This window comes from Scyliorhinus torazame, chromosome 6 (assembly GCF_047496885.1).
Source record: "Scyliorhinus torazame isolate Kashiwa2021f chromosome 6, sScyTor2.1, whole genome shotgun sequence".
Classification (NCBI taxonomy): Eukaryota; Metazoa; Chordata; class Chondrichthyes; order Carcharhiniformes; family Scyliorhinidae; genus Scyliorhinus; species Scyliorhinus torazame.
In genome coordinates this window covers 261,506,713-261,534,712 of record NC_092712.1, presented here as the reverse complement: position 1 = coordinate 261,534,712, position 28,000 = coordinate 261,506,713, and the positions used below count along the sequence as shown (strand labels likewise).

The window sequence follows — 28,000 nt, the reverse complement described above, 5'->3', positions numbered from 1 at the left end:
TCAACCTGGGTTGCAACTTTGAGGGATCTATGTACGTGGACCCCAAGTTCCCTCTGTTCCTCCACACTTCCAAGAATCCTGCCTTTAACCCTGTATTCAGCATTCAAATTCGACCTTCCAAAATGAATCACTTCACATTTTATCTAGGTTGAACTCCAACTGCCACTTCTCAGCCCAGCTCTGCATCCTGTCAATGTCTTGTTGTAACCTGCAACAGCCCTCAACACTATCTACAACTTCCCCAACCTTTGTGTCATCGGCAAACTTACTAACCCACCCTTCCACTTCCTCATCCAAGTCATTTATAAAAGCCACAAAGAGCAGAGGTCCCAGGACAGGTCCCTGCGGGACACCACTGGTCACTCACCTCCAGGTGGAATACTTTCCATCCACTACCACTCGCTGTCTTCTTTCAGCCAGCCAATTCTGTATCCAGACAGCCAAATTTCCCTGTATCCAATGCCCCCAAACTTTCTGAATGAGCCTATCATGGGGAACCTTATCAAATGCCTTACTGAAATCCATATACACCACATCCACTGCCCGACATTCATCAATGTGTCTTGTCACATCCTCAAAGAATTCAATGAGGCTTGTGAGGCATGACCTGCCCCTCAAAGCCATGCTGACTATCTTTAATCAAACTATGTTTTTCTAAATAATCATAAATCCTGGGCGCGATTCTCTGAAATGGAGACAGAGTGTTCGCGCCGTCGAGGTATACGATGGCGCGAAACGGCCCCTATCCCGACTGATTCAGGGCCCGAATATGGGCTAGGAGCGGCGCCGCATACCTGGCGTCACCCGCGCATGCGTGGTTGACGTCCTCCCTGAGTCTGCCCCGCAAGAAGATGTCCGATGGATCGTGCGGGGCTGCGGAAGAAAGGAGGTCCTCCTTCAGAGAGGCCGGCCCGACGATCGGTGGGCACCGATCGCGGGCCAGACCCCATTTGAGGCTCCCCCCTGGTGCAGGATCTATCTCTCTTACCCCCCCCCCCCCCCCCCCCCCCCCAGCGTTCCCGCACTGTTCCTGCCGGCAGCGACCAGGTGTGGACGGCGCCGGGAGGAACCCGCCGTTTTGGGCAGGCCGCTTGGCCCATCCGGCACTGAGAATCGTGGGGGTACCGGTGAATAGCCATTTTGGCTGTCTCGGGCGATTCACTGATTCACGCGATTGTGCCAATCTGGGTGCTTCCGTGAATCGCGGGAGGGCGTCTGACCGGCGTCGCGGGAAAATTTGGCGACCCAGGCGATTCTCTGAAACGGCGCCGGAGCCCCCTATCTCTCAAAATCCTTTCCAATATTTTGCTCACCACAGACGTAAGACTGATGGGTCTGTAATTTCCAGGGATTTTCCTATTCCCTTTCTTGACCAGGGGAACAACATTTGCCTCCCTCCAATCATCCGGTACTACTCCAGTGGAGAGTGAGGACACAAAGATCATTGCCAACGGCACAGCAATCTCCTCCCTCGCTTCCCGTAGCAACCTTGGGTATATCCCGTCAGGCCCAGGGGACTTGTCTATCCTGATGCTTTTCAAAATTTCCAGCACATCCTCCTTAATATCAACCTGTTTGACCTATTAACCTGGTTCACACCGTTCTCCTGAGCAACAAGGTCCCTCTTGCCTAGTGAATACTGAAGCAAAATATTCATTTAGGGCCTCGCCCATCTCCTCAGACTATAGGCACAAGTTCCCTCCACTATCCCCGATCGGCCCTACTCTCAATCTGATCATCCTCTTATTTCTCACATAAGTGTAGAATGCCTTGGTGTTTTCCCTAATCCTTCCCGTCAGAGTTTTTTCATGCCCCCTTCTAGCTCTCCGAAGTCCATTTTTGAGTTCCTTCCTGGCTACCCTGTAACCCTCTAGAGCCGTGCCAGATCCTTGCTTCCTCAATCTTATGTGAGCTTCCTTCTTCCTCTTGACTAGAAGCTCCACTTCTCTTGTCATCCAAGGTTCCTTCACCTTACCATTCCACCTCGTCTCAGTGGGACAAAACTATTCCGCGTTTGCAGCAAGTGCTCCTGAAACAACCCGCACATTACTGTTGTGCATTTCCTCAAGAACGATTGTTCCCACTTTATGCTCCTCAGCTCCTGTCTAATAGCAGTATAATTTCCCCTCCCCCAATTAAATACCTTCCCATACTGTCTGTTCCTATCCATCTCCATGACTATGGTAAAGGTCAAGGAGTTGTGGTCACTGTCACCAAAATACACTCCCACCAGACATCTGACACCTGGCCTGGTTCGTTGCCGAGCACCAAGTCCAATATGGCCTCCCCCCTAGTAGCCTATCTACATATTGAGTCAGGAAACCTTCCTGTACACACCTGGCAAAATGTGCACCATCCAAACCATTTGCAGTAAGGAGGTTCCAGTCAATGTTAGGGAAGTTGAAGTCATCCATGACAACAATGCTTACTTCTGCACCTTTCCAAGATCTGCCACCCAATCTGTTCCTCTGTCTCTCTGCTGCTATTGGGGTGTCTAGAAAACGCCCAATAAAGTGACTGTTCCTTTGTTTCTGACTTCCACCCATATTGACTCAGTAGACAAACCCTCCTCAACTACCTCCTTTTTTGTAGCTGTGATGCACTCGCTAATTAACAGTGCCACGCCCCCTCCCCTTTACCTCTCTCCCTATTCTTCTGAAAACATCTAGAACATCTAGCAACCAACCATTCCTGCCCCTGTGAAATCCATGTCTCCGTAATGGCCACAACATCGTAGTTCCAAGTACTGATCCATGCTCTAAGTTCATCTCCCTATTCCTGACACTCCTTGCATTGAACAAAGAAAAGTACAGCACAGGAACAGGCCCTTCGGCCCTCCAAGCCTGCGCCGACCATGCTGCCCGTCTAAACTAAAATCTTCTACGCTTCCGGGGTCCCTATCCCTCTATTCTCATCCTATTCACGTATTTGTCAAGCTGCCCCTTAAACGTCACTATCATCCCTGCTTCCACCACCACCTCCGGTAGCGGGTTCCAGGCACCCACTACCCTCTGTGTAAAAAAAATTTGCCTCGTACATCTACTCTAAACCTTGCCCCTCGCACCTTAAGCCTATGCCCCCTAGTAATTGACCCCTTCACCCTGGGAAAAAGTCTCTGACCATCCACTCTGTCTATGTCCCTCATAATTTTGTAGCACCTCTATCAGGTCGCCCCTCAACCTCTGTCGTTCCAGTGAGAACAAACCGAGTTTATTCAATCTCTCTTCATAGCATAAGCCCTCCATACCAGGCAACATCCTGGTAAATCTCTTCTGCACCTTCTCTAAAGCCTCCACATTCTTCTGGTAGTGTGGCGACCAGAATTGAACACTATACTCCAAGTGTGGCCTGACTACGGTTCTCTACAGCTGCAACATGACTTGCCAATTTTTATACTCAATGCCCCGGCCAATGAAGGCAAGCATGCCATATGCCTTCTTGACTACCTTCTCCACCTGTGTTGCCCCTTTCAGTGACCTGTGGACCTGTACGCCCAGATCTCTCTGACTTTTCAATACTCTTGTGTGTTCTACCATTCACTGTATATTCCCTACCTGTATTAGACCTTCCAAAATGCATTACCTCACATTTGTCCGGATGAAACTCCCTCTGCCATCTCTCCGCCCAAGTCTCCAAACAATCTAAATCCTGCTGTATCCTCTGACAGTCCTCATCGCTTTCTGCAATTCCACGAACCTTCGTGCCGTCTGCAAACTTGCTAATCAGACCAGTTACATTTTCCTCCAAATCATTTATATATACTACGAACAGCAAAGGTCCCAGCACTGATCCCTGCGGAACACCACTAGTCACAGCCCTCCAATCAGAAAAGAACCCTTCCATTGCTACTCCCTGCCTTCTATGACCTAGCCAGTTCTGTATCCATCTTGCCAGCTCACCTCTGAAACAGACACACTTTAACCCATTACTGAGTGCAATGTTGCCCTATCAACTGTCTATCCTTCCTCACAGACTCGCTGCATACTATTTCTACCTGTTCAACAGTTGCTCTATCCTCCGAGCCATAGCTCTGGTTCCCATCCCCCTGCCAATCTAGTTAAATTGAAAGAAGAAGCATACAATTCTGTGAAGATTATTGTAGGTCAGAAAACGTGACAAAATTTAAAGATCAGCAAAGAATGACTGAAAAATTAATAAGGAGGGAGAAATTGGAGCACGAGAGAAAGTTTGGTAGAAATATGAAAACAGTAAGAGTTTCTCCAGTATTTAGAAATGAAAAGTGATTATAGGTCCAAGGGAAGAGCTTGGATAATTAATAATGGGAAATAAGGAAGCAGTGGAAGCGTTGAACAGGTAGTTTGTGTCTGTCTTCACTGGGGTAAACACAAATCACATCGCAGAAATATTTGTAAATCAAGAAGGAAAAGGGAGTGAGGAACTTAAATGAAATGAAAATCGCTTATTGTCACAAGTAGGCTTCAAATGAAGTTACTGTGAAAAGCCCCTAGTCACCACATTCCGGCGCCTGTTCGGGGAGGCTGGTAGGGAATTGAACCGTGCTGGTGGCCTGCCTTGGTCTGCTTTCAAAGCCAGCGATTTAGCCCTGTGCTAAACCAGCCCCTGTTGAACAATTACAATCACTCGGAAAAGGGTAAGGGTACTGAGAAAACCATTAGAGCTAGAGGCTGACAAGTCACCGGGACTTGATCCTCGGGCCCTAAAAGAAATGGCAGAGATAGCAGAAGTATTGGTTGTAATTTTCTGAAATTTTGTTGATTCTGGAAAGATGGCACTCTTTTAAATTCAAGAAAGAATGGAGACAGAAAGCAAGTAACTACAGGCTAGTTAGCCTAACATCTGTCATATAGGAAAATGCTAGAATCTATTTTTAAGGTAATTGGGGCATTTCAAAAGAATTTATGTAATTAGGTAAAGTCAACATGATTTTCTGAAAGGGAAATTGTTTGGCTACTTGAATTTGAGAAATGTGGATAAAAGGGAACCCGTAGATGTGATGTACTTGAAAGACGTTTGACAAGGTGCCATATAAATGATTACAATGCAAATGAGATCAATGATTTGAATGATGGGACTGAACCGTGCTGCTGGCCTTGGTCTGCTTTCAAAGCCAGCGATTTAGCTAAATACTACAGTAAATGCATTTCATGTCCATTTGGTATTAATAGGGTAAAGCTCTTTCTTGGCTGCTCTGTAAGACAGATGACAATTTGTTTAGAGACACTATAGATACCTGAGGATAATAATGTTGTGATTTGTTTGAATGGTCAAATTGTGTGGTTTTGGGTAGGGAAAGAGGCAGAGAATGGATATTTTGGACCAATAGGTTTGGTTCTTAATCTTGCATATGTGAACAATTTCTAAGAGGTTGATTGGTTTGTAATGAAGGCTGACATTGCATTACTGAGGAAATACTGCTTTGTTAGATGTGCTGTCCACTTTACCAAAAAAAAGAGGGTTGTTGTTTATTTGAAGAAGACTTTGGAAGATTCTCATAACTACTAGTTAATGGAGCAACACGTTTACTTGCTACCCTGGCCAAAACTCCTTCCTTAACTAACACTGCCATCTCATTCCTTTTGGTGGGATCTGGCTGTGTACAAAATATTGCTGCATTTGCACATATAACGGCTGCTGCATCTTAAAGTAATTCATAGTGTGAATTGTTCCAAAATGTTTGGAATTGATCTAGAAATGTAATTCCCTATTCATTCTTTCATGATTTTCAAAAACTTGAATGGCAAAAAGCACAAATGACCTAAGTGCCTTTAAAGAAAATACTTGCGCACATTTTTATTATAATCAAACTCGATATTTCTACTAGCAAAAGGCATGTCTTCCATATGTTAGGTGCAAAACCCTGAGGAATCTGATGGCTCGAGTGTGTCTGTTTTCAGAGCCATCAAATAAAGGTGTAATTATTGCACAGCAGTCCAGCTGCTGGTTACATTGCTGGGGTGATTGCAGGAAGGAGGCTAAGGTCAGGGTACATCAACAGGGCAAAACCTACTGTTGGGAGTTTTGGAAGGAAGCCAGTAATGCTGATTCATAACACACTACACAGAATTGTGTAGTATTTTTTTCTTCGCTAGTAATTTCACATGTCTATATTTGTTTGTAATTTCAGCAACTGTGATTTGGGGTAATTGGTGTATTGCATTGACTATTATCCTGTGTTTGAATCCACTTTGGGCTGGCTGCCCTGTTATTTTATGTCAAATAAAACTAATTTCTTGTGCCCTTTATTATAATCAGCTTCAGTACTTGCTTGAGTGATTTGGTTTTCAAATTTCTCTGTTGCTGTCTCAGTTGAAGGTTTGCATAAAGTATGCGGTAATACCATTATTTTATGAAGCAGGATGGTTCTTATTACTGTCACAGCATCTGTTGAGCTCTCAGTTAACACCTGAAACTTTCACATGGTGCTTTGAAAGGAATTGAATTCTGCATACTTGAACTGCTGCACATTTTGTAACTCAGTGGAGTAAGATGTTCCACGTCGCTTGACAACCAATCGAATACTTTTGAGATGTAGTCACTGTTGTGTAAGCAAATTTAGAAGGCAATTTCTGCACAGTAAGCTTACACATGGAAAAAATTAATGTTGCTCGTATTAGTTGAGGGAGGAATATCCTGGATACTGGAATTCTGCACTTTTGGTAATTTTAGGGTTTATTTTTGAATGAGACTTCTGCAATATCAATGCAGTAGTGATCAAAGCAATGACTCCAATAATAATACCCCAGGAATAGTCAGCGAACATTTTTATTGCCCAGAAATGGAATGCTGCTTTTCACCTATTCCTGGAGTCACAGGGAGAAGACATCAAATTATCCCAATTTTTTAAAAAACGCATTTTATTCAAACTTGTATCAAAATAGGTTACAGCAAATAAGCACCCCGGGAAACATTCTTCCCAACAATCAAATATACAGTTTGAACATATTTTCCTCCTTTTTCACCCCCCCCCCTTCCCCGCGACGAACAGCTCCTCAAACACGGTCACAAACATCCCCCACCTTTTCTCAAACTCCCCTGCTGAGCCCCTTAACTCATACTTTATCTTCTCTAACTGCAGGAAGCCGTACAGGTCACCCAACCATGCTGCTATCCCCGGTGGCGATGCCGACCGCCACTCCAGCAAAATTTGTCCTCCTCTCCATGAGCTCCGGCTTCTCTGAAACCCCAAATATCGCCACCAAAGGGTCTGGGTCCACCCCCTCTTCCACTGTCCTGGCTAAGACCGTGAACACTCCCGCCCCGATTCTTCACAATTTTTCACAACCCCAAAACATGTGCGCATGATTTGCTGGCCCCCGCCCACACCTCTCTCACACATCTGCTACCCCCTGAAAGAACCCACTCATTCTCGCCCGAGTCATATGCACCAATTCTTCCCTCCCCTTCCATTATCCGGAATCAGCAGTTGCTCCAGCAGGGTGTATCCCGGCAATCTAGAGAACCCCTTCCAGACCTTTCATGCAAAGTCCCTAACCTGTAGATACCTGAACTCTCCGTCGGCAGCTCTACCCTCCCCCTTAGCTCCTCCAGGCTGGCGAATCCTTCCTCCAAATGCAAATCCCTCACCTTGACCGCCCCACTTCCCTCCACCTCCTGTATACACTACCCCCCCGCTCAACCCATGATTCTCGCACAGCGGCGTTAGCACCGACATCCCTTCCACTCTAAAATGCCTCCTCAGCTGATTCCATACCTTCACCGTGGACTGCACCACTGGGCTCTGCCAGTTGGGGAGGTTTGGAGGGTTCTCGGGATACAAGCTGAATGTAGGGACAAGCGAGGTATTCCCGGTGAATGAGCTGGCACAGCGGGCTAATTTAGGGGGAATGCCATTTGCGGTAGCGAGGGATAGGTTTAGATACTTGAGGATTCAGGTAGCGAGGGAATGGACGGGGCTCCATAAGTGGAACTTAACGAAGCTGGTGTAGGAGGCCAGGGAGGATCTTAAAGAGGTGGGATACACTGTACTTAACGTTGATGGGGAGGGTCCAAGTGGTGAAAATGAATTTTCTGCCGAGGTTCTTTCAGGCTCTCCCGATCTTCATACCAAATGCCTTTTTTCGGAAAGTGGACACAATCATCTCTGACTTTGTATGGGCGGGGAAGGTGCCGAGGGTGGGGAGGACCCTGCTACAGAGGCAGAGGCAACAGAGGGGGTTGGCGTTGCCAAAGTTGCTTCATTATTGTTGGGCGGCGAATGTGGACAAGGTGCGGCGTTGGTGGTAAGGAGAATGGGTTAGGATGGAGGAGGAATCTTGTAAAGGGTCTAGTTTGAGGGCTATGGTGACGGCAGCATTGCCAAATTATCCCAATTTTGTGAAAGAATAATTTGAGCTGCGGTGAGCATTCACCAGAATGTTATCTCTGTAGCCATTTTTGGATACTTTGAAAGAGTAAATATTGAGCACAAACTACTTGGCTGATTTGGTAACACTCTGCTACTGGGGCAGAAGGCTGTGAAGCCACATATGAAGGCTTAGACAAATAGTTCAGGTGGAACGTTCAGTGCAGTTATTGGAGATGCTATCCCATAGAATACCAATTTAACATCTAATTGACAAAGAGTCATTGGACTCGAAATGTTAGCTCTTTTCTCTCCCTACAGGTGCTGACAGACATGCTGAGATTTTCCAGCATTTTCTCTTTCGTTTCAGCTTCCAGCATCCGCAGTAATTTGCTTTTATCCAACATCTGATCTGTCTGATTAGTTGATTCAGTCCGGGAATTCAACCTTGCCCCTCACCCGAGATGTGGTGACCCCCAGTTAAATCACCAGCAGTCAGCTCTCAAAAGGGGAGAGCAGCCTATTGTCCTTGGGGACTACGGCAATTTTAATTTCATTATAAAACGGCATATTTTCTGTCTCTGTGAGCATTTCCATTGAAAATCTAGTATTATGTTTTAATTTTATAGTTGTCTGGAATACAAAGGTTTACGGCTAATACTAAGATTCCGTAATGACCGAGATAAAACTCTTATCATAACGGTTCAGTTTGTATACTGGCTACAAAAGTTGCTATATAAATGCAAGTATGTCTTTCAATGTCCAGTTGCTCTTTAAACCTGATCTTTATTTAAATACTAACGCATTGGAAAGATAATGTTTGTCTTCTTTGGCTCTGGTAGTTATTATTGGGTGGGCTGTTTGTTATGAAAGAAGATGGAATCATCTTGTTGTTTGTCCTGTTTGTTCCCATGTCGTAATTTCTACAAAAAGAATGTGTGGCCCAACCAGTCCATCTTGGTGCTTACTCACCATATCAGCAATTGGTAATCAGGTGTGCCCTCCCTATTTCATATCCCTTTATTCCCTCACTCGTCTGATCTATTCTTATATAGTGAGATGGTCTCTGGTTCATTTACTAACTCTGATGATTCATTCAACAACTTTACGATCCTTGCAGAAAAGTAGTGGTTCCTACTAAAACTGTTGAGAAGATGGAAATAAGATTAAATTTTAAGAGCTGTCTTAACATCTAACTCATGAGTCTCATTGGTGTGTAGCACAGAGACTTGGTGGTCATATAAAGTTTAATCCACATTTCCATTAATTTATACATTTGTCAATTTGTACATTTGTCAAATTGGTACTAACAGTTCCTGCTGCTGAAATTTGAGGTTTACTCAACACTGAGAAGACGCTTTTTTGTAATCACTTATTGTCACAAGTAGGCTTCAGTGAAGCTACCGTGAAAATCCCCTAGTCGCCACATTCCGGCGCCTGTTCGGGGAGGCCGGACTTGTTTGAATTGTGTTCGTGGAAAATCAAGGCAAATCAGCTAACAATGTCTCACATAAATAGGTGCCTGTGTTGCAAAGGCTTCAAAGGCCATATTGCTTTGATGAGGTAGGGGGAATGGTCATACGACATACAGGCTGTAATTGAATATCCCATCCCTGTCGTGAGGTATTCTAAGATATTGCTGAATTTTGGTGTCATGCCAGATTCAAAATGTAGGTCAAATATCTCCAAATCAGCAAATAGTGTAAAAGAATCATTACATAGAATTACATTCAATTTTCAGCAAAGAAACTGGTCATTCAGACCAATTGGTCTATGCTGTATGTTGCTCCACGTGAGCCTCCTCCCATCCTGCTTCATCTGACCACGTTCTTTTATTCCTTTCTCCCTCATACTTGGCATAGATGCTTTTAGCTATACTATTTACTTCAGCTACTCCTTATGGTAAAACATTCTATGTTCTAAGCATTAAATTCATTGATAGTTTTTCAAAGTGTAAGAACAGCTGCACTGTAGGGATTCTATGATTTATATGTTCAACAGTTCTTCACAGAATCATTACAGCGCTGAAGGAGGCCATTTGGCCCATTGTGCCTCCAGTGGCTCTCCAAATGATCATTATGGCTTAGTGCCATTCCCCTGCCTTTTTCTGTACCCCGACATATTGTTTTTATTCTAGTAATCATCTAATATCCTCTTAAATGCCTGGATTGAACCTGTCTCCACCACACTTCAAGCACTGCATTTCAGGCCTGACCCACTAGTGTGAAAATGTTTTTCTCACATCACATTTGCTTCTTTTGCAAATCACCTTAAATATGCGTCCTCTCATGATCCTTTTTACAAGGGAAAAAGTTTCTCCCTATCTACTCTGTCCAGACTCCTTGTGATTTTGAACATCTCTCTTAAATCCCCTCTCAGCCGCACTCTGCAAGAACAGTCCAACCTCTTCAACCTATCCGCACACCTGAAGTTTCTCATCCCTGGAACTATTCTTGTAAACCTCTTCTGAACTCTCTCCAATGCATTCATGTCCTTCCTATACTGTGGCGCCCAGATGTATGCAACGTTCCAGTGGAGGTCTAACTAGTGTTTTGTACTAGTTCAACATATTCTTCTTGCTCTTGTACTCTATGCAGGAAATTGTGTTATCACACTTGTACTCAAAACGCTTGGTTGCACCATGTGCAGTCAAATGAGTTTGAAAATTATTTTTAATGAGTCGCCCTTTTAAAAACAAAAGTGCATGGCAAGGAGTCATTGGCTGTCACAAGGATGCCCCTGTTTGCATATTCTCCTTTTTTTCTTCTTGGTCAAATTGCAAGCCTAAGTAACTTAATTGTGCAAGTTTATATTGGATCATTTCTTGAAACCATTTCAAAGACTGCTGGTTTGACAATCTTCAAGGTATCACTTGACACTAATTGAGTTGTGTCTGCTACTAGCTGCCAGTGAGAGGCAGGCTGCAGAATATTTGAAGAATTTTGGCTCTTGTAAGTGTACTTGGATTTAATTGACAGGCCGAGAAGTGATGGTCTGAAGAAACAAAGAACAAAGAAATGTACAGCACAGGAACAGGCCCTTCGGCCCTCCAAGCCCGTGCCGACCATACTGCCCGACTAAACTACAATCTTCTACACTTCCTGGGTCCGTATCCCTCTATTCCCATCCTATTCATGTATTTGTCAAGATGCCCCTTAAATGTCACTACCGTCCCTGCTTCCACCACCTCCTCCGGTAGCGAGTTCCAGGCACCCACTACTATCCTCTGCATAAAAAAACTTGCCTCGTACATCTACTCTAAACCTTGCCTCTCTCACCTTAAACCTATGCCCCCTAGTAATTGACCCCTCTACCCCTGGGAAAAGCCTCTGACTATCCACTCTGTCTATGCCCCTATAATTTTGTAGACCTCTATCAGGTTGCCCCTCAACCTCCTTCGTTCCAGTGAGAACAAACCGAGTTTATTCAACCGCGATTTGCTCGAGGAAATGTTCATCAACTTCCTTGTCCAGCAAGCCATCTTTATCATTGGTTGTAGTGGCTTTATGAATTTTTCATTTAATTTTCTTTTTCATTCCATTCATTCATTTACAGAATAGGAAAATTTAACCAGTGGCATAGTTAATTGTTTCAAGATGCATGTATTTTTGGGAGAAGGGGTTGAGATGTGTTGGTAAAGGAGCGGGCTTGTGCTCCATTATCTCAAGTTTGAGATTTTATTTCTTTGTAAGTGACTGAGCAGGTTGCCCCTTTAATAATGTTGCCTGAATTGTTGAGTTGCAGTGTATCTGTTGGTCATTTTCATTCTGACCCCAGTTTCCCATCCTATTCCTGCCCCCACCCCGTTGACAAATGGTTGATGTATTCATGTATAACCTTCCAAATGTGAATTAAACTGAATTTGCATATGCAGATTAAGTTAATTACAAGATGGTTACTGCAGCTCAAAGCAAATTCTTAGTGTAAAGTCAAGCACATATTGGCTGTACCTAATTCAACTCTATTTGGATATGTAGATCAGGCTAATTAGGAAAACGTGGTCTCTTTTCTCCAAGTCATCAGTTGATGAGTGCCTCTGATGCCTCAAGCTGCTAAACAACAAAATGCTATGTGATTGTTATGCTTTTCCGAAAAGAATGTAATTACAAAAAATTACTTGAGGTATGTTCCATAAAAGGATAAATTTCCATATAGATGAATGCATTGAGGGCTCTGAATTTTTCCAAAAGGAAAGATTTTATCAGATGCTGTTCAATGGCCTGCAGTGAAACAAACTGGAGGGATTGCATATTAATTAAGTCTGCTCACACATGTCCTTGCTCCTTTGTACTAGCCGCTGATGGATTTCAGCCGTGCATTGTGTGCGCAGATTAAATGTTGCTGACAGTGATTGATAGCTGGGCTAAACTCCTAATTGGCTGATCAGTCAAATGAGGAGCTGGATTAAATTTTTCTCTAAATGACTTTTACGGATTTAAAGGCTGGGGAAATGACGCAAGATTATCCCTATGGCTCATGTTCCCAACTGTGAGCTAACACAGTATTAAAACTTTGGTCCCAAAACGGTTTCCCTGTAACAAGTGTACAGAGCTCAAACGTTTGGAATTCATCATTTAAAAAAATAAATAGAAAACTTTGATCCGCAACAATGTAGAAAAGTTGCAAAGCGGGAGTGATTTGTATAGAAGCCTGACTAAAGGAGGAACAGGGTTAACTCTTTGGAGCCCGATTTGTCCACCCGGGTTGACAGTATTAAAATAAAAGTAGTTTGATTTTTTCAAAATAGTAGTAGGTCGTTTTCTGACTGACCACAATGAAAGTTTGGCACAATACCAGCATTTCAGTATTTGCTGATGTACAGTAAATTCATTGTATTAAAAAAATGCTGTACTAGGCCACCCACCTACAATTAACTCAGCCCGTCAATAGGGGTGCTGTGTAGGTATATGGACTGTAGCTGACTGTAGCTTGAGGGAATAAACAAAATGTTTTTGATCCAATTAGATTTTTAAAAAAATCCTTGCAAGCCCTGAATACAGCCGTTTCAATAAAGAAGACTCTGGTCATCTAGCCAGGGCATCATTTAAATCTGTCATTATGTAATAAATGGAGAGAATTTAGCTATGGGAGAAAAATTAGTTGTCTTTTTCTGACATTTAACCAGATAAAGCATTCATCCTGTTCTTATTTCTTTGACTTTTTTTGTTCAAACTTCTCTTGAGGGGTACTAAAAAAATGTAACAAACCCCATTTTAGTTTTATTGCTGTTTAGATCCTGATTGGGTTCCTTAGAGTATGATAACCTCAGTTCAGCTCACTTATACTTTGAAGTTCATTTATCACGATAATACCTAAAATTGTGATGTTTTGAAATTGGGCTTCTCATGGCTAATATGTGGATGAGTTCCTGACTATTCTGGGAACTGGCACAGCAGCTACAGGTTTTTCCTAGGCTATATCAGCATCGCGATTCAACATTCAGCTACATCTTTTTTTTCCTCTTTTGGGTTGGTTGAGATTGGAGCTTTGGGTCGGCAGTAAGGAAACCTCTAGTAGGAAGATCTGCCTGATGCATTGCGGGCCAGGTTTTGAGAGGCAAGTCAGCTGAACTTAATATTGCAATCCATACAATCAGGCGGAAGCAAAACCTGTCGTGTTGGGTGTTCCTCTATACAAACGAATCAACACGGTTGTAGATTGTACAACTCTGTTTTATTATTCTTGATAACAACAACTGTTAACTTCTGGCTGTGGTTCGTACTTTACCAGTTAATCTGTGGACCCAGCCCTAGCACTATCTTAGAGAGGCACTCAGCACATGGTGTATGTCTGAGTGGCTCGCTGTGAGCTCTGTGCTCTAAGTTATCTCCTGCTGGAATCAGCGGGAACTGTGGTGTTCCCTGTTTTATAGTGCATGTGCTCTCACTGGTGATTGGCATGATGTTGTGTGTGTGTTGATTGGTCCGTTGATCAGTGTGTGTGTGTCTTTGCACCATGATATGTTTATATGAATATCATGACAAAACCATCTATAGTTTACAGTGGAAAATAAGGTCAGCAATGAGATGGACATTTTTTGTCTGTGTCACGGAGGTTCCTATATTCTAATATCCACACAAGGAAGGTTGCCTGCACCAATCTCTGCATATATGCTGTTCAACAAATCCTTAATGTGGTTTTCTTCAATTGGATGTTTTGGTGAAAAGTCTCTCCTGATGCACATTTAGCTACCTCAGCTCTGTTGCCCAACTGCATTCCTAAAATGCACTTGGCTTTCTGTCCCCGAAATCTACCAACTGGGCAATGTCATGGATTTAATTATTCTGTTGCTTGTTATTTAGTTTTTCTCTGTGAAGTAGGAATATGTGCTATGTTAACAGTGTTGCTTAAATGCAAGTTGTAGTTGTACCTGCTGTCCTCTGACCCGAGTGCTTTTGTCACCCCACCTCCAGAATCCTTTCCCAGGAGATTTTTAAGTAGCTAGTTGAGACGGATGTTTTCTCCCCTTTTCCTCATCAGGTTTCCAATGAAAGAATTGTGTCTGGAGTAAATAACTAATCTGCATTTGAGCATTAAATATTAATCATTTTGTATGCTGCGTTAAGCACTCTAGACAAATATATTTTACATTGCATTTTTGCAGGCCTAACTATGTGTCTCCTTAGTTCAGTCCTGAAAGTGATGATCAATCTGAGTCCTGATATGAGTGAATAGCTTAAAATTTTAAATGCAGATGTCAGTGGTAAGAGGAGCTATTTTCTGACTTTTCTTACAGTACAGTATCCATTTATTTCACTGTATTTATATAGTTTACAGAACATGTATCCTGATTTCTTGCATCAAATCAAATTGATTTAGGAAGTCTGAACCTTTTTAATATTATGTAAGGCTGGGCTTTTACCAAACTCTGGCCTCTAGCAAATAGAGCAGAAGTGACCTCATCCATGGAATATGCTCTCATTCTTGTGTTCACAGATCATTATGATGGTCTGCATTGCAGAGCAGGAATTTTGGAGCAAGTTCAATTTATTTTTTGCTGAATGTCTGGGTTTTGGTAGATTGGAGAAAGCCTTTATGGGGAGATATTTGGCTACATGCAGTCAACAGTGGGCAGATTTTACGTCCAGATCTTCCCTCCCTTTGGGATGAAGAGTTTCAACCTTCCAATGAGAAATTGTTTGAGATTTATTCATGCATATTTCATTGCTTTTTTTAAAAAAAAGAAAGCATTAAAAATTATATCTTCCTAAAATGGCAGGCATGTTACTTGATGGCCCACAGCAGATGCCATACACTGATTTCAAGCTGTAATTGCAAAGCAGTCAGATGTTTGTAATGATGCTCTTCTAGTTACTATTTATGGGATTTATCCATTCAAACCCAGGACAGTTTGTATGTAGTCAAAATATTGTTAATGCGATCAAGCCGATTATTGTCTGTGATATTCACAATACGTGGGTGAAAAGAAAGACTTGCGCATATATATAGTTTCTTTCATGACCTCAGCACTTTGCAACCAATTGTAAGTGCAGAAGCTCAGTCATTATTCTGATGTGGGAAAGGTGTATGTTTGCAAAACAAGCTCCCGCAATGTGCTAATGACCAGATAACCTCTATGTATTGTTTGAGGGATAAATGCTTCAGCATTCATCAGGTGTACCGATGTTGGAATTCTTTGGATCATCAGTAGTGAGGGTGCATCTAAAATGCTTTAAATGAGTTGGCAATATCGATGAAATACTGTGCTATTTGCAGAACAGAATTTTGCACTATTGTCAGACATTGCAACACTGCAAAATTGTGTACAAATACAAAAGGTTTAGAATAGTCAAATAGAAGAAATACTGGCCTCATAAGGGATCTCAACGACCATTGCCTTTCTAGGTCTCCAAAGGTAGATGAGACATGTGATAACTGTATCTACTCTTGTAATATGTGCGTTTAATTTGCAATCTCAAAATATTACACAATTTTGTGAAAAAGTTTATCTCTTCTACCTTCTTGATAAATTGCTCTTACCAGATGATTTGGGATATGGGAAAATTACTAACATCTATAGGTAGCTGATGGACACAGAAAACATTGATTGAAGAAATGGAACAAAAATTGGAGAAAGAGTTGGATGTGGAATTGGAACGGAGACTATGGAGTGAAATTATGCACAGGGTCAATAATTCATCTTCAAATGCTAGAATACGCTTAATACAATTCAAGGTAGTACATAGGGCCCGTCTGACACAAGAAAGAATGAGCAGATTCTTCACAGAAGTCGATGATAATTGTGAGAGGTGTAAAGGAGAACCAGCTAACCATGTCCACATGTTCTGGTCATGTCCACAATTAATGGGGTTTTGGACCTCTGTTTAAAACATAATCAAAAATTGTAGAGGGGGGCAGCACGGTGGTGCAGTGGTTAGCACTGCTGGCTCACGGCGCTGAGGTCCCAGGTTTGATCCCGGCCTTGGGTCACTGTCCGTGTGGAGTTTGCACATTCTCCTCGTGTTTGCGTGGGGTTCGTCCCCACAACCCAAAGATGTGCAGGGCCATGCTAAATTGCCCCTTAATTAGAAAATTGAATTGTGTACTCCAAATTTAAAAAGAAAATCGTAAAGATGGGAATATTACCTGGGCCTCTTGGCAATTTTTGAAGTCTCTGAAATACCAGGACGAATAGAAGGCAAAAGAGCCAATGGGGTAGCCTTTGACACATTGATTGCCCGAAGGTGAATATTATTAGAATGGAAATCTGAAGATCCACCAAAAATATCAATATGGTTTGGGAACTTGTGGAATTCCTTAAACTTGAGAAATTTAAGTTTGCCCTTTGTGAATCAGATGGGGAATTCTGGGCAAAATGGAAGCTGTTCTTGCCTCTATTTACAGATCTATTTGATGCCAACGGGCAAAGAGAGCGGGGTAGGGGAGATGGGATAAGGATGTAGGAAAAAGAGAAAAAAAATCTCAAATTAGGAGGATTGTACTTTGTTTATATATAGTGTGTATTCCTTATTTGAATAAAAATATTTTTAAAAATTATTCCTTTGTATATTGAAAATTGCTCTGTATTTCTTTCAGTTGACGTCATGTGTTTGCAACGTTTAAAACAAGTGAAATGGGGTTTACAGACTATGACCAAGCAGCTACTATTCTTCAAACAATGTGTCGTGAATGTAGTTTATTTTTGTTCCTTCAGGTGTTGGTGTGTGTCTTCTCGTCAAACATGGCCGAAAACTGGTTGTAAATTTAAATGGAAATTTTCTGTAAACGTGTCAACTGAGGCGAGCCTTGATTATTTCTTATCCTTGTTAGGACTAGAAAGTGCCAGCTCAAATCTTTTTTTTTTTTAAATGCAATTGCTTCAACATTGTGTATTATGTAATATGCTTACTGAGTTCACAGTTACATAAGCATGTCCTTGAGTCAACTGGAATTGAATAGAGCCCATATTTGTTTTTAAAACCCTCAATGCTAACTCGGAAAGGCTGTAGAGGAAAACGTCTTGTGATTAGGAAATGACTGATTTGACATGGTCGTTAGGAAGAAACTGTCAGGGGAGGGGGCTGATTTAAATGGACCAAAGGGGAGAAGGGAACTTTTCAGATTGCAGAATCCAGGTAAATGTTGATTCGAGTAAACTGGATTTCACTAATGCAGTTACAGTCGGCGTACAATCTGTAGCCTTCCTACTTGGCAACTGTACAGCATTTGAGGAATTCAAGGGCAAGTAACCGTAACTAATGACTATAAAGCCCATGTGACCACAGAAAAAGCAGCATGCTATTACTGAAGTGCAAAGTGTTTGCCAGAGTTCAGGGTTGATCTTCATGTGTCTTTGTTTTTTGATGTTCCACACAGTCTTGGCTGTATGGGTAAGTTCACACTTATCATCACATACTTTTTTTTAAAGTAGCACTCCAGGCATCAAAAAAGACTCTTCTGTTTTTTAAAAATAAATTTAGAGTACCCAGTTCTTTTTTTTTCCAATTAAGGGGCAATTTAGCGTGGCCAATCCACCTACCCTGCGCATCTTTGGGTTGTGGGAGCGGGGAGAATATGCAAACTCCAGACGGACAGTGACCCGGGGCCAGGATCGAACCCAGGTCCTCGGCGTCGTGAGGTAGCCGTGCCAACCACTGTGCTGCAAAACTCTTCTGTTATAATTAAATTTTGTAAAAATACATTATCCCAAGACGAGCTGACCTTTACGCTTCCACCCCACCCAAGATTAAAGCCAAAAGTAAATTGCTGCGTTTTTGACTATCTGGCTAATAGATTGTCATACTCGCTCCCTTAGTGTCCTCTCTCTTTCCTCTCTGGTTCCCAGGTCCAACATGCACTTTGTGTGCTGTTTAGCCATCCCCTCAGCCCCCTGCACGCTGTGAAAGTTTGTCTCTCCATTTGCATTTGGTTCATGTGGGATTGAAGTAAAGAGAAATGCAACCGCCTCTGACTTTCAGAGTTTGTTTTGTTAATCTTTTTCCATTTTTGTTCTGCTGGAACTGCTTTTTTGCTTGGGGAAGGAGCTGTTCCCAGCTGCTGAAACTGTGAAACACCAGGCTATTTGACTGGGCGGTATCACATTCCCAATTCCATCTTGTCCACTCCCACTGTTTCGACTGTTACAAGTCATTTTGAAGGTCAGGAGTGGGAATCCTGTATGTTTTACTTCCTCCTTCTCTGGTTCTGGGTTATGAAAACCGGTTTTGTTACCCTGACTGACATCAGATCAGCTCACTTAGCATACACCAGTATTTAGGTCCTTCTGGTTTGTTCAGTTTAGCGCCACACCAGGCAAAGCATTTATGCAGTTGGCAATGGGATGTCAGTTTACTGCAGCCATTCCTGTCAACATCCCAGTTGCTCTTGACACCGAAGACTGTTTTGAGTTAACATTTGGAATTATTAAAACTTGCTATTGGATGAATCAATCTTTGAATTACTTGTATAGTATTAAGTTGACAATATCAATGATTGGAGGATAGCAAATGTCCCCTTGTTAAAGAAGTGAGCCTTACTTCTGTTGTGGGCAAAGTCTTGGAAAGGATTATAAGAGATAGGATTTATAATCATCTAGAAAGGAATAATTTGATTAGGGATAGTCAACACGGTGTTGTGAAGCGTAGGTCGTGCCTCACAAACCTTTATTGAGTTCTTTGAGAAGGTGGAAGAGGGTAAAGCAGTTGATGTGGTGTATATGGATTTCAGTAAAGCATTTGATAAGGTTCCCCACGGTAGGCTATTGCAGAAAATATGGAGGCATGGGATTGAGGGTAATTTGACGGTTTGGATCAGACATTAAAGTCGGTGGAGTTGTGGACAGTGCGGAAGGATGTTGCAGGTTACAGAGGGACATAGATAAGCTGCAGAGCTGGGCTGAGAGGTGGCAAATGGCGTTTAATGCAGAAAAGTGTGAGGTGATTCATTTTGGAAGGAATAACAGGAAGACAGAGTATTGGGCTAATGGTGAGATTCTTGGTAGTGTGGATGAGCCGAGAGATTTCTGTGTCCATGGTCATAGATCCCCGAAAGTTGCCACCCAGGTTGATAGAGTCATTAAGAAGGCGTACGGTGTGTTAGCTTTTATTGGTAGAGGGATTGAGTTTCGGAGCCATGAGGTCATGTTGCATCTCTACAAAACTCTGGTGCGGCCGCATTTGGAGTATTGCGTGCAGTTCTGGTCGCCGCATTATAGGAAGGATGTGGAAGCATTGGAAAGGGTGCAGAGGAGGTTTACCAGGATGTTGCCTGGTATGGAGGGAAGATCTTATGAGGAAAGGCTGAGGGACTTGAGGTTGTTTTCGTTAGAGAGAAGAAGGTTAAGAGGTCACTTAATTGAGGCATGCAAGATGATCAGAGGATTGGATAGGGTGGACAGCGAGAGCCTTATTCCTCCCGGATGGTGATGGCTAGCACGAGGGAACATAGCTTTAAATTGAGGGGAGATAGATATAGGACAGATGTCAGAGGTAGGTTCTTTACTCAGAGTAGTAGGGGCATGGAATGCCCTGCCTGCAACAGTAGTGGACTCGCCAACATTAAGGGCATTTAAATAGTCATTGGATAAACATATGGATGATAATGGAATAGTGTAGATGGGCTTTAGATTGGTTTCACAGGTCGGTGCAGCATCGAGGGCCGAAGGACCTGTACTGCGCTGTAATATTCTATTGTCTATCAGGTGAACAATTGTGTGCGCATTACTGATGATCTACAGTTTGTTGCCACTCATCAGGGAATACAGAAAGCTTTTGTTTGTCCAACATTATTTGTTCAAGGCATAATGTTTACTTGGTCAACACACAAACTGAATAGCTGTAAAGAAGGGACAGACCAGATGCATTTCCAGAGCAGGAGGGATTAAAGGCCTAGTCAAAGTGGTCTGCAACCTGGCTTTCCATACTGCACTGGCCATGCGCTTGTTTTAGCTGCGTTTCATTGCTGGCTTTTGTAATAATGAAGTAACGAAGCCAGAATGCTGTATAGTTTGTAAAATAGTTCTATTTAAAAGTTGTTCAAAACTGGAAATGGTCTCTCTGAAGCAGCTGCAGGATTATATAAAAATTAATATTTATCCCTTTAGAATGATAAAAGAAGTAGTTTCAAAGAATGAGGATTTAAACACTTTAAGATTCTAGTTTAGGAGCAGTGTAAATTTAAAGTACCGGAAATGGAGATGAGTCTCTGGATGTTTTTACAAGTAGTGTCTGGAAGCACAGGAGGGGTTCCATTATTCCTCTGAGGAAACCCGCTGCAGCTATTCCTGTCTGTAGCCAGTTGTACATTTTCCGTCATCTTGGAGTCTGTCCATTTTTAAAGTCTAAAACTTGGGTCGTCTTTAAAGTCCAATATTTCTGTGTATAATTCCATTTTTCTCTATTATCATAACACAGTGCACCATTTAATCTATTTCAAACACCTGTTTAATAGTCTTTCAGAAGTATTTATCGACTCTACAGCAAAAGTGATTGATGGAAAAGCATTCCAGATTCTCATCACTCTCTTTGTAAAGATCTTTTTGCTCTCCCCCCCCCACCAGATCCACCTTTGAGATTATCTTAAATTTGTACCCTCCCACCACCATCTTGCCAACCAATGAAACCATATATTCTTGTTTTTAGCCTGTCATATTTTGAGAACCGCTCTCGGTGGAGGAAGATTTAGATTTATTGTCACCGAGGTACAAGTATTCTGCGTACAGTCCAGTCGGATCGTACCATCCATGAAACATATAGGACATACGATAGATATATAGTGTAAATACATATACATAGACACCGGGTGAAGCATACAGAGTCCAGTGCTACACAGCAGAGAAAATGCGTGGAGAGATCGGTTTAGTCCATAAGAGGGCCATTCAGGAGTCTGTAGCAGCGGGGAAGAAGCTGATTTTGAATCTGTTCGTGTGAGTTCTCAGACCTTTGTACCTTCTGCCTGATGGAGGTTGAAAGAGAGAATACCCCGGATGGAAGGGGTCTTTGATTATGCTGCCTGCTGACCTGAGGCAGCGGGAGATACAGACAGTCAATGGATGGGAGACGGGTTCGCCTGATGGACTCGGCTGTGTTCGCAACTCTGTAGTTTTTAAACCCTAACTTAATTTTTAATTGACCTCTTACTCCTGATTTAAATTCTTATGAACCTCCGATACACCTTTCCCTATTTTTATTCTTCCAGTAAAGTGGATGGTAGTTGACCTACCTACCTGCCTAACAAAAATTACACGGGTAGAGCAACCAGCTTTAAGATGGCATCTTGGCATATATTTTGTATATTTTATCTTTCAATCTGCATTTGATTATTAAAATAATTAAACCCAGCAATGCAGAGCATATTCATCATAGCAGTACATTTCTATATACTGACCATGTACTGTTCCTTCTGTCTATAGGACTACGATGATGGAATACCGTGGTCAGAAGAGAGAGTCGTCCGAAAGGTCCTGTACTTGTCGTTGAAGGAATTTAAGAACTCGCAGAAGCGGCAGTATGGTGATATCAATGGAAGCAGTGATGATAAAACGCACGGGAAAAATTTGAATGGTAAGTGAATGAAGAGACTGACATCACTGCAGGTTAAATTATACTTGATACTATCTGTTTAGTGAAATTCCAATAAAATTATTTGAATTACAGCCAAGTTGGCAAATGGATCTATATCCAGGATAACATCAAATCCATGCAGTCTGAAAAATTGACCACAGGTTTTAATTTTTTTTAGCACAATTTCTTTCCTTTAAATAAAACGTCAGCTTGCAGGTAAATACCAGAAAACTTTCACTTTAGTTAGATTTGAATTAGAATGAATAGTTTCTGCAAAGTCTATGGTTATCAAAATTAGTTGACATTGATTGTAATTCAATTGGAAATCGACTGACTATGTTCATCAATGCTGAGCTAACTATCATGTTGCACAAAGCACCATCCCCACCCATCCCAAACCTATATATACACAGGTGAGGAATAGCAATATAAGCAAAGTGAGCGGACGAGCCAGCTGCAGAAAAAGCAGACTGATGCTGACCTGACAAAGAAATTGTGCAAAATGCAAATAGAAAATTAGTATGACATTGTATCTTTTCCCCTTTCAACCTCACCATACTCTACTCCCGCGCTCCCCAGACTCTCAGAAATAGTAACATACAATCACCTCCTTTCAACCTGAAAATCAGACTTACTTTCCCAGCAGTTGTATTTTGGCAGCTCGGGATTGCTTTTTATACTGTGTATTTTTATTTTCGGATATCGTGGAGAACATACGAAATACAATTTATTTATGCAAATTAACTTAATTGGATGGCAGTTTATCTTAAATTTGTATGCATCAAGATTACGAAACTTGAATATTCTGCCTATCTTTGAATTGATATGTATGTATAGTACAGAAGCAAGTTTTCAATGTTGTACGGGCCACATCTTGCTGATCATTCTGTCAATCTGGAGAAATCTGATTTAAATAATAGCAAAATGTCATAAGTGCTATTCTGGGAGAGCGCAGATGTATCAGGCTATTTTAACGTGTAGCACAAACATCCTCATTGTGAGGAATCATAGAACCAAAATATTTACAGCTTAGGGGCTGAGGCCATTCGGACCTTGATCCTTTCCTTTTAGCCCCAAGAGCTATATCTAATTCCTTCTTAAAATTCCACAATGTTTTCGCCTCAACTACCTTCTGTGGTAGTGAATTCCACAGATTCACCACTCTGGGTGAAGAAATTCTCCTTTAACTCAGTCCTAAAAGGTTTACACCTTATCCTCAAGCTATGACCCTAGTTTTGGACTCCCTCACCATCAAGAACTTTCTTTCTGAAACTACCCTGTCTAATCCTATAACAATTTTATAACTTCTATGAGCACCCCTCTCAATCTTCTAAACTCCAATGAATATAATCCTAACTGATTTAATCTCTCCTCATATGACAGTCCTGTCTTCCCAAGAATCAGCTTGGTAAACCTTCGTTACGCTCCCTTCTTAGCAAGAACATTCTTCCTCAGATAAGGAATTCAGAATTTCAATTTACAATTGCAGTAAAACATTTTTATTCCTATACTCAAATCCTCTCACTCTGAAGGTCAACATACCTTTGCCCTCTTTACTGCCTCCTGTACCTTCACACTTACTTTCAGCAACTGATGCACGAGGACACCAAGGTCTCGCTGAGTATCCACCTCTTTCAATTTCCACACATTCAAATAATCTGGTTTCCTATTTTTGCTGCCGAAGTGGATAACCTCCCATTATCCACATCGTACTGCATCTGCCATGGATATGCCCACTCACTCAGCCTGTCCAAATCCCGCTGTAGCATCTCTGCATCCTCCCATTCAACTTTGCATCATCTGCTAATTTGGAGATGATACATTTAGTGCCCACGTCCAAATCTTTAAAATAATATATAATATGAACAGCTGGAGTCCTAGCACAGATCCCTGCGGTACCCCACTAATCACTGCCTGTCAATTGGAAAAAGACCCATTTATTCCAACTCTTTGCTTCTTGTCTGTTAACCAGCTTTCGATTCATCTCAAGGCACGACCCGCAATCACATGCGCTTTAACTTTACATAGTAATCAGCTGCGTGAGACCTTGTCGAAAGCCTTCTGAAAATCCAAATAAACCACATCTATGGATCTCCCTGGTCAACCCTACATCTTCAAAGAATTCCAGTAGGTTTGTCAAGCATGATTTTCCTTTCGTAAATCCATGCTGACTTTGTCTGATTGTACCACTGCTTTCCAAATGCTGTGCTATGAAATCCTTGATAATGGACTTCAGCAACTTTCCTACTACCGACGTTAAGCTCACTGGTCAATAGTTACCCGATTTCTCTCTACCTCCCTTTTTGAATAGCGGGCTTATATTAGCTACCCCCCAATCTGTAGGAACCATTCCAGAGATGCAGAATTTTGGAAAATGACTGCCAATGGATCTACTATTTCTAGGACTACTTAAGTGCTCTGCGGTGAAGATTATCAGGCCCTATCGATTATCTGCCTTCAACCCCATTAATTTCCCTAAAATCATTTCTCGACTAATACAAATTTCCTTCAGCTCATCGTGTTTCTCAGAACTTCCGGTACATTATTCATGTCTTCCTTTGTGAGGACTGAAGCAAAGTACAAATTTAGTTCCTCAGCCATTTCTTTGTTCCCAGTTATGAATTCCCCTGTTTCTGACTGTAAGGAGCCTACATTTGTGTTTATCGATCTTTTCTCTTTACATGCTTATGGAAACTGTCAGTTTTCATGTTCCCCGCTAGCTTATTTTTCCCTTCTTAATCAAGGCCTTGGTCCGCCTTTGCTGAATTTTGAACTGTTTCCAATCCTCAGCTCTATTGCTTTTTCTTGCTAATTTGAATGCGCCTTCTTTGAATTTAATATTATCTCTAATTTTCCTTGTAAGTCATGGTTTGGCCACTGTTACCTTTTTACTCTTGCGCCAAATAGGAATAAACATCTTTTGGAGTTCATAGATCATTGCGATCATAGAATTTACAGTGCAGAAGGAGGCCGTGCGGCCCATCGAATCTGCACCAGCCCTTGGAAAGAGCACCCTACCCAAGCCCACACCTCCACCCTATCCCCACACTTCCGCCCTATCCCCGTAACCCCACCTAACGTTTTTTGGACACTAAGGGCAATTTAGCATGGCCAATCCACCTAACCTGCACATCGTTGGATTGTGGGAGGAAACCGGAGCACCCGGAGGAAACCCACGCAGACACGGGGAGAACGTGCAGACTCTGCACAGACGGTGACCCAAGCTGGGAATCGAACCTGTGACCCAGGAGATGTGAAGCAACGGTGCTAACCACTGTGCTACCGTGCTGCCCTATTCGTCTATTCTTTCGTTAATTGCCTGCCATTGCCGGTCCACTGTCATTCCTTTCAGTAGTATTTCCCAGTCCATCATAGCCAACTCAAGCCTCATGCTATTATAGTTACCTTTTATTGAGATTCAGGATCCTAGTCTCAGAATCGACTATCTCACTATCCTTATCGTCACTCATCCCCAAGGGTTCTCTGACAACTAGATTGCCAGCTAATCCTTTCTCATTGCACAACACCCAGTCCAAGATGGCCTATTCCCTTGTTGGTTCCTTAACCTATTCATAGAATTCCTACAGTGCCGAAGAGGCCATTTGGCCCATCTGGCCTGCACCAGCACTCTGAAAGAATACGCTATCTGGACCCAATCTCCCACACTATCCCTGTAACCCCAACTAAGGGCAATTTAGCATGGCCAATACATCTACCCTGCACATCTTTGGACTGGGAGGAATCCGGAGCATCCAGAGGAAACCCACACAGACACGGAGAAAGTGCAAACTCCACACACAAGTCACCCACTTGAACCCGGGTCCCTGGCGCTGAGACAGCAGTGCTAACCACTGTGCCACCGTTGTCCAGAAAATCATTCCGTACACACTCCAGAAATTCCTTCTCTATTGTACTGTGCCTAATCTGACTCACCCAATCTGTATGTAGATTAAAGTCACCCATGATCACAGATGATCCTTTATCACATGCATCTCTGATTTCCTGCCTAATGCTATTCCCAACGTTACCACTGCAGTTTGGTGGTAATTCCACCCCAACAAATGTTTTTTGCCCCGTGGTGCTTCTTAACTCTACCCATACAGATTTCACATCTTTAGTGCCCACCCTTGGTCACCTTGGAACCATGTCTCTGTAATCCCAACCCAACTAAATCATAGCCCTTTGCATCTATCATTTTCTTTTATGTTCTTATTTCTTTTCATAAACTTAAGAGTACCCAATTATTGTTTTTCAAATTAAGGGGCAATTTAGTGTAGCCAATCCACCTACCCTGCACATCTTTTTGGGTTATGGGGGTGAGACCCACGCAGACACGGGAGAATGTGCAAACTCCACACAGACAGTGACCCAGGGCCGGATTAAGCACTGCGCCACCGTGCCGCCCTTAGTCTTTACATCTATTGACGCAACTAATTCATCCATTTTATTTTGAATGCTTCAAGCATTCAAGTATAAAACCTTAAGCCTTGTCCTGTTTAACATTCCTTGACCCGTCCCTACTATTTTTTACAGTGTCATTATAATATACTGTTTTTTCTGCCTGTCACCTTTTTCTTAGTCTCCTTATCCTCTGGTAGGATAACCAGCGAAGTAACAGTAGTCCTTGTGATCTGAACTAGGGCTGGATTCTGCGCAGCCCCGCGACGTAATCGTGGCCGGTGCGGGGGCGGAGAATCCACTTTCACGCTGTAATCGGGCCCGGTGTCAGTTCGGCGATTTTCCAGACCCTGAAAATCGGCGTGACCGCAAAGTACGCCGGGCCACCGGGTTGCCATTGACAGAGGCCCGCCCAGCAATCTTCCGCTCCCGATGCCACGTTCTTGACGACGTGGAACTAACCATCTATTGCTGGATGTTGGCGTGGCGGCTGCAGACTCAGTCCGTGGCCACCCTGATCAGGGGCGGGCGAATCGGAGTTTTGGGGGGGGGGGTGCGGGTCTTAAAGGCAGCCAGGGATAAAAGGTTTGGGCGCTCCGCCGATCGGAGGGTCTCTTTTCCCTGGAGGCCACCGCCGTGCACATGCGTGGACTCAGAACCAGAAATGCGGGGGCTGGTGTCCGCAACTAAAGCTGCAACATTCAGTCTGGGTCCCTGCTAGCCCCCTGCAGGGGATTAAATTAGTTCAACTTTGTTCTAGGAATTTTGGGAGTAAAACTCCTGTTTTTACGCCGGTGTGGGGACAAAGTCTCATTTCGGGAGAATCCAGCCCCAGATATTTGTGTCTTTTATATGTATTATGCTAAATTCTCCAAAGTTGATCTAAGTAAACATTATTATTGAAGTAGAAAAGAAAATCGCTTATTGTCACAAGTAGGCTTCGAATGAAGTTACTGTGAAAAGCCCCTAGTCACCACATTCCGGCGCCTGTTCTGGGATGCTGGTACGGGAATTGAACCGTGCTGCTGGCCTGCCTTAGTCTGCTTTAAAAGCCAGCTATTTAGCCCAGTGTGCTAAACCAGCCCTTGATGTGATGTCTGATTCTTAATAAGTTGCTTTATTTCATTGTGGTGATTATACAGAATAGTTGTTATGATTCAGCACACCTAATTCAAGCAGTACAACTTGGCTTTGCATCATGATACCAAAATTAAGAATATACCAATCAGCCACATGTTGGTTGGTTACCTTGCTTGCCTTAATTATGATCTCTTTGTATCAATGGAAATTCTTACAATTTTCTATTTTAAAAACCTTG

General features: G+C 42.6%; 1 protein-coding gene across 3 annotated transcripts in view; it reads left to right on the top strand.

Moving 5' to 3' along the window:
- The window catches only part of jarid2b (jumonji and AT-rich interaction domain containing 2b), a 594,617-nt gene that overhangs the window by 222,488 nt on the left and 344,129 nt on the right, over positions 1-28,000 (top strand). For all 3 annotated transcript variants that reach the window (XR_011947850.1, XM_072509615.1, XM_072509622.1), the window contains exon 2: positions 22,134-22,284. Coding sequence is in view for 2 of the 3 variants with exons in the window: in XM_072509615.1 (XP_072365716.1) it covers positions 22,134-22,284 (151 nt within the window). In the remaining variant the exon portion in view is untranslated. The remainder of the gene's footprint in view (positions 1-22,133; positions 22,285-28,000) is intronic.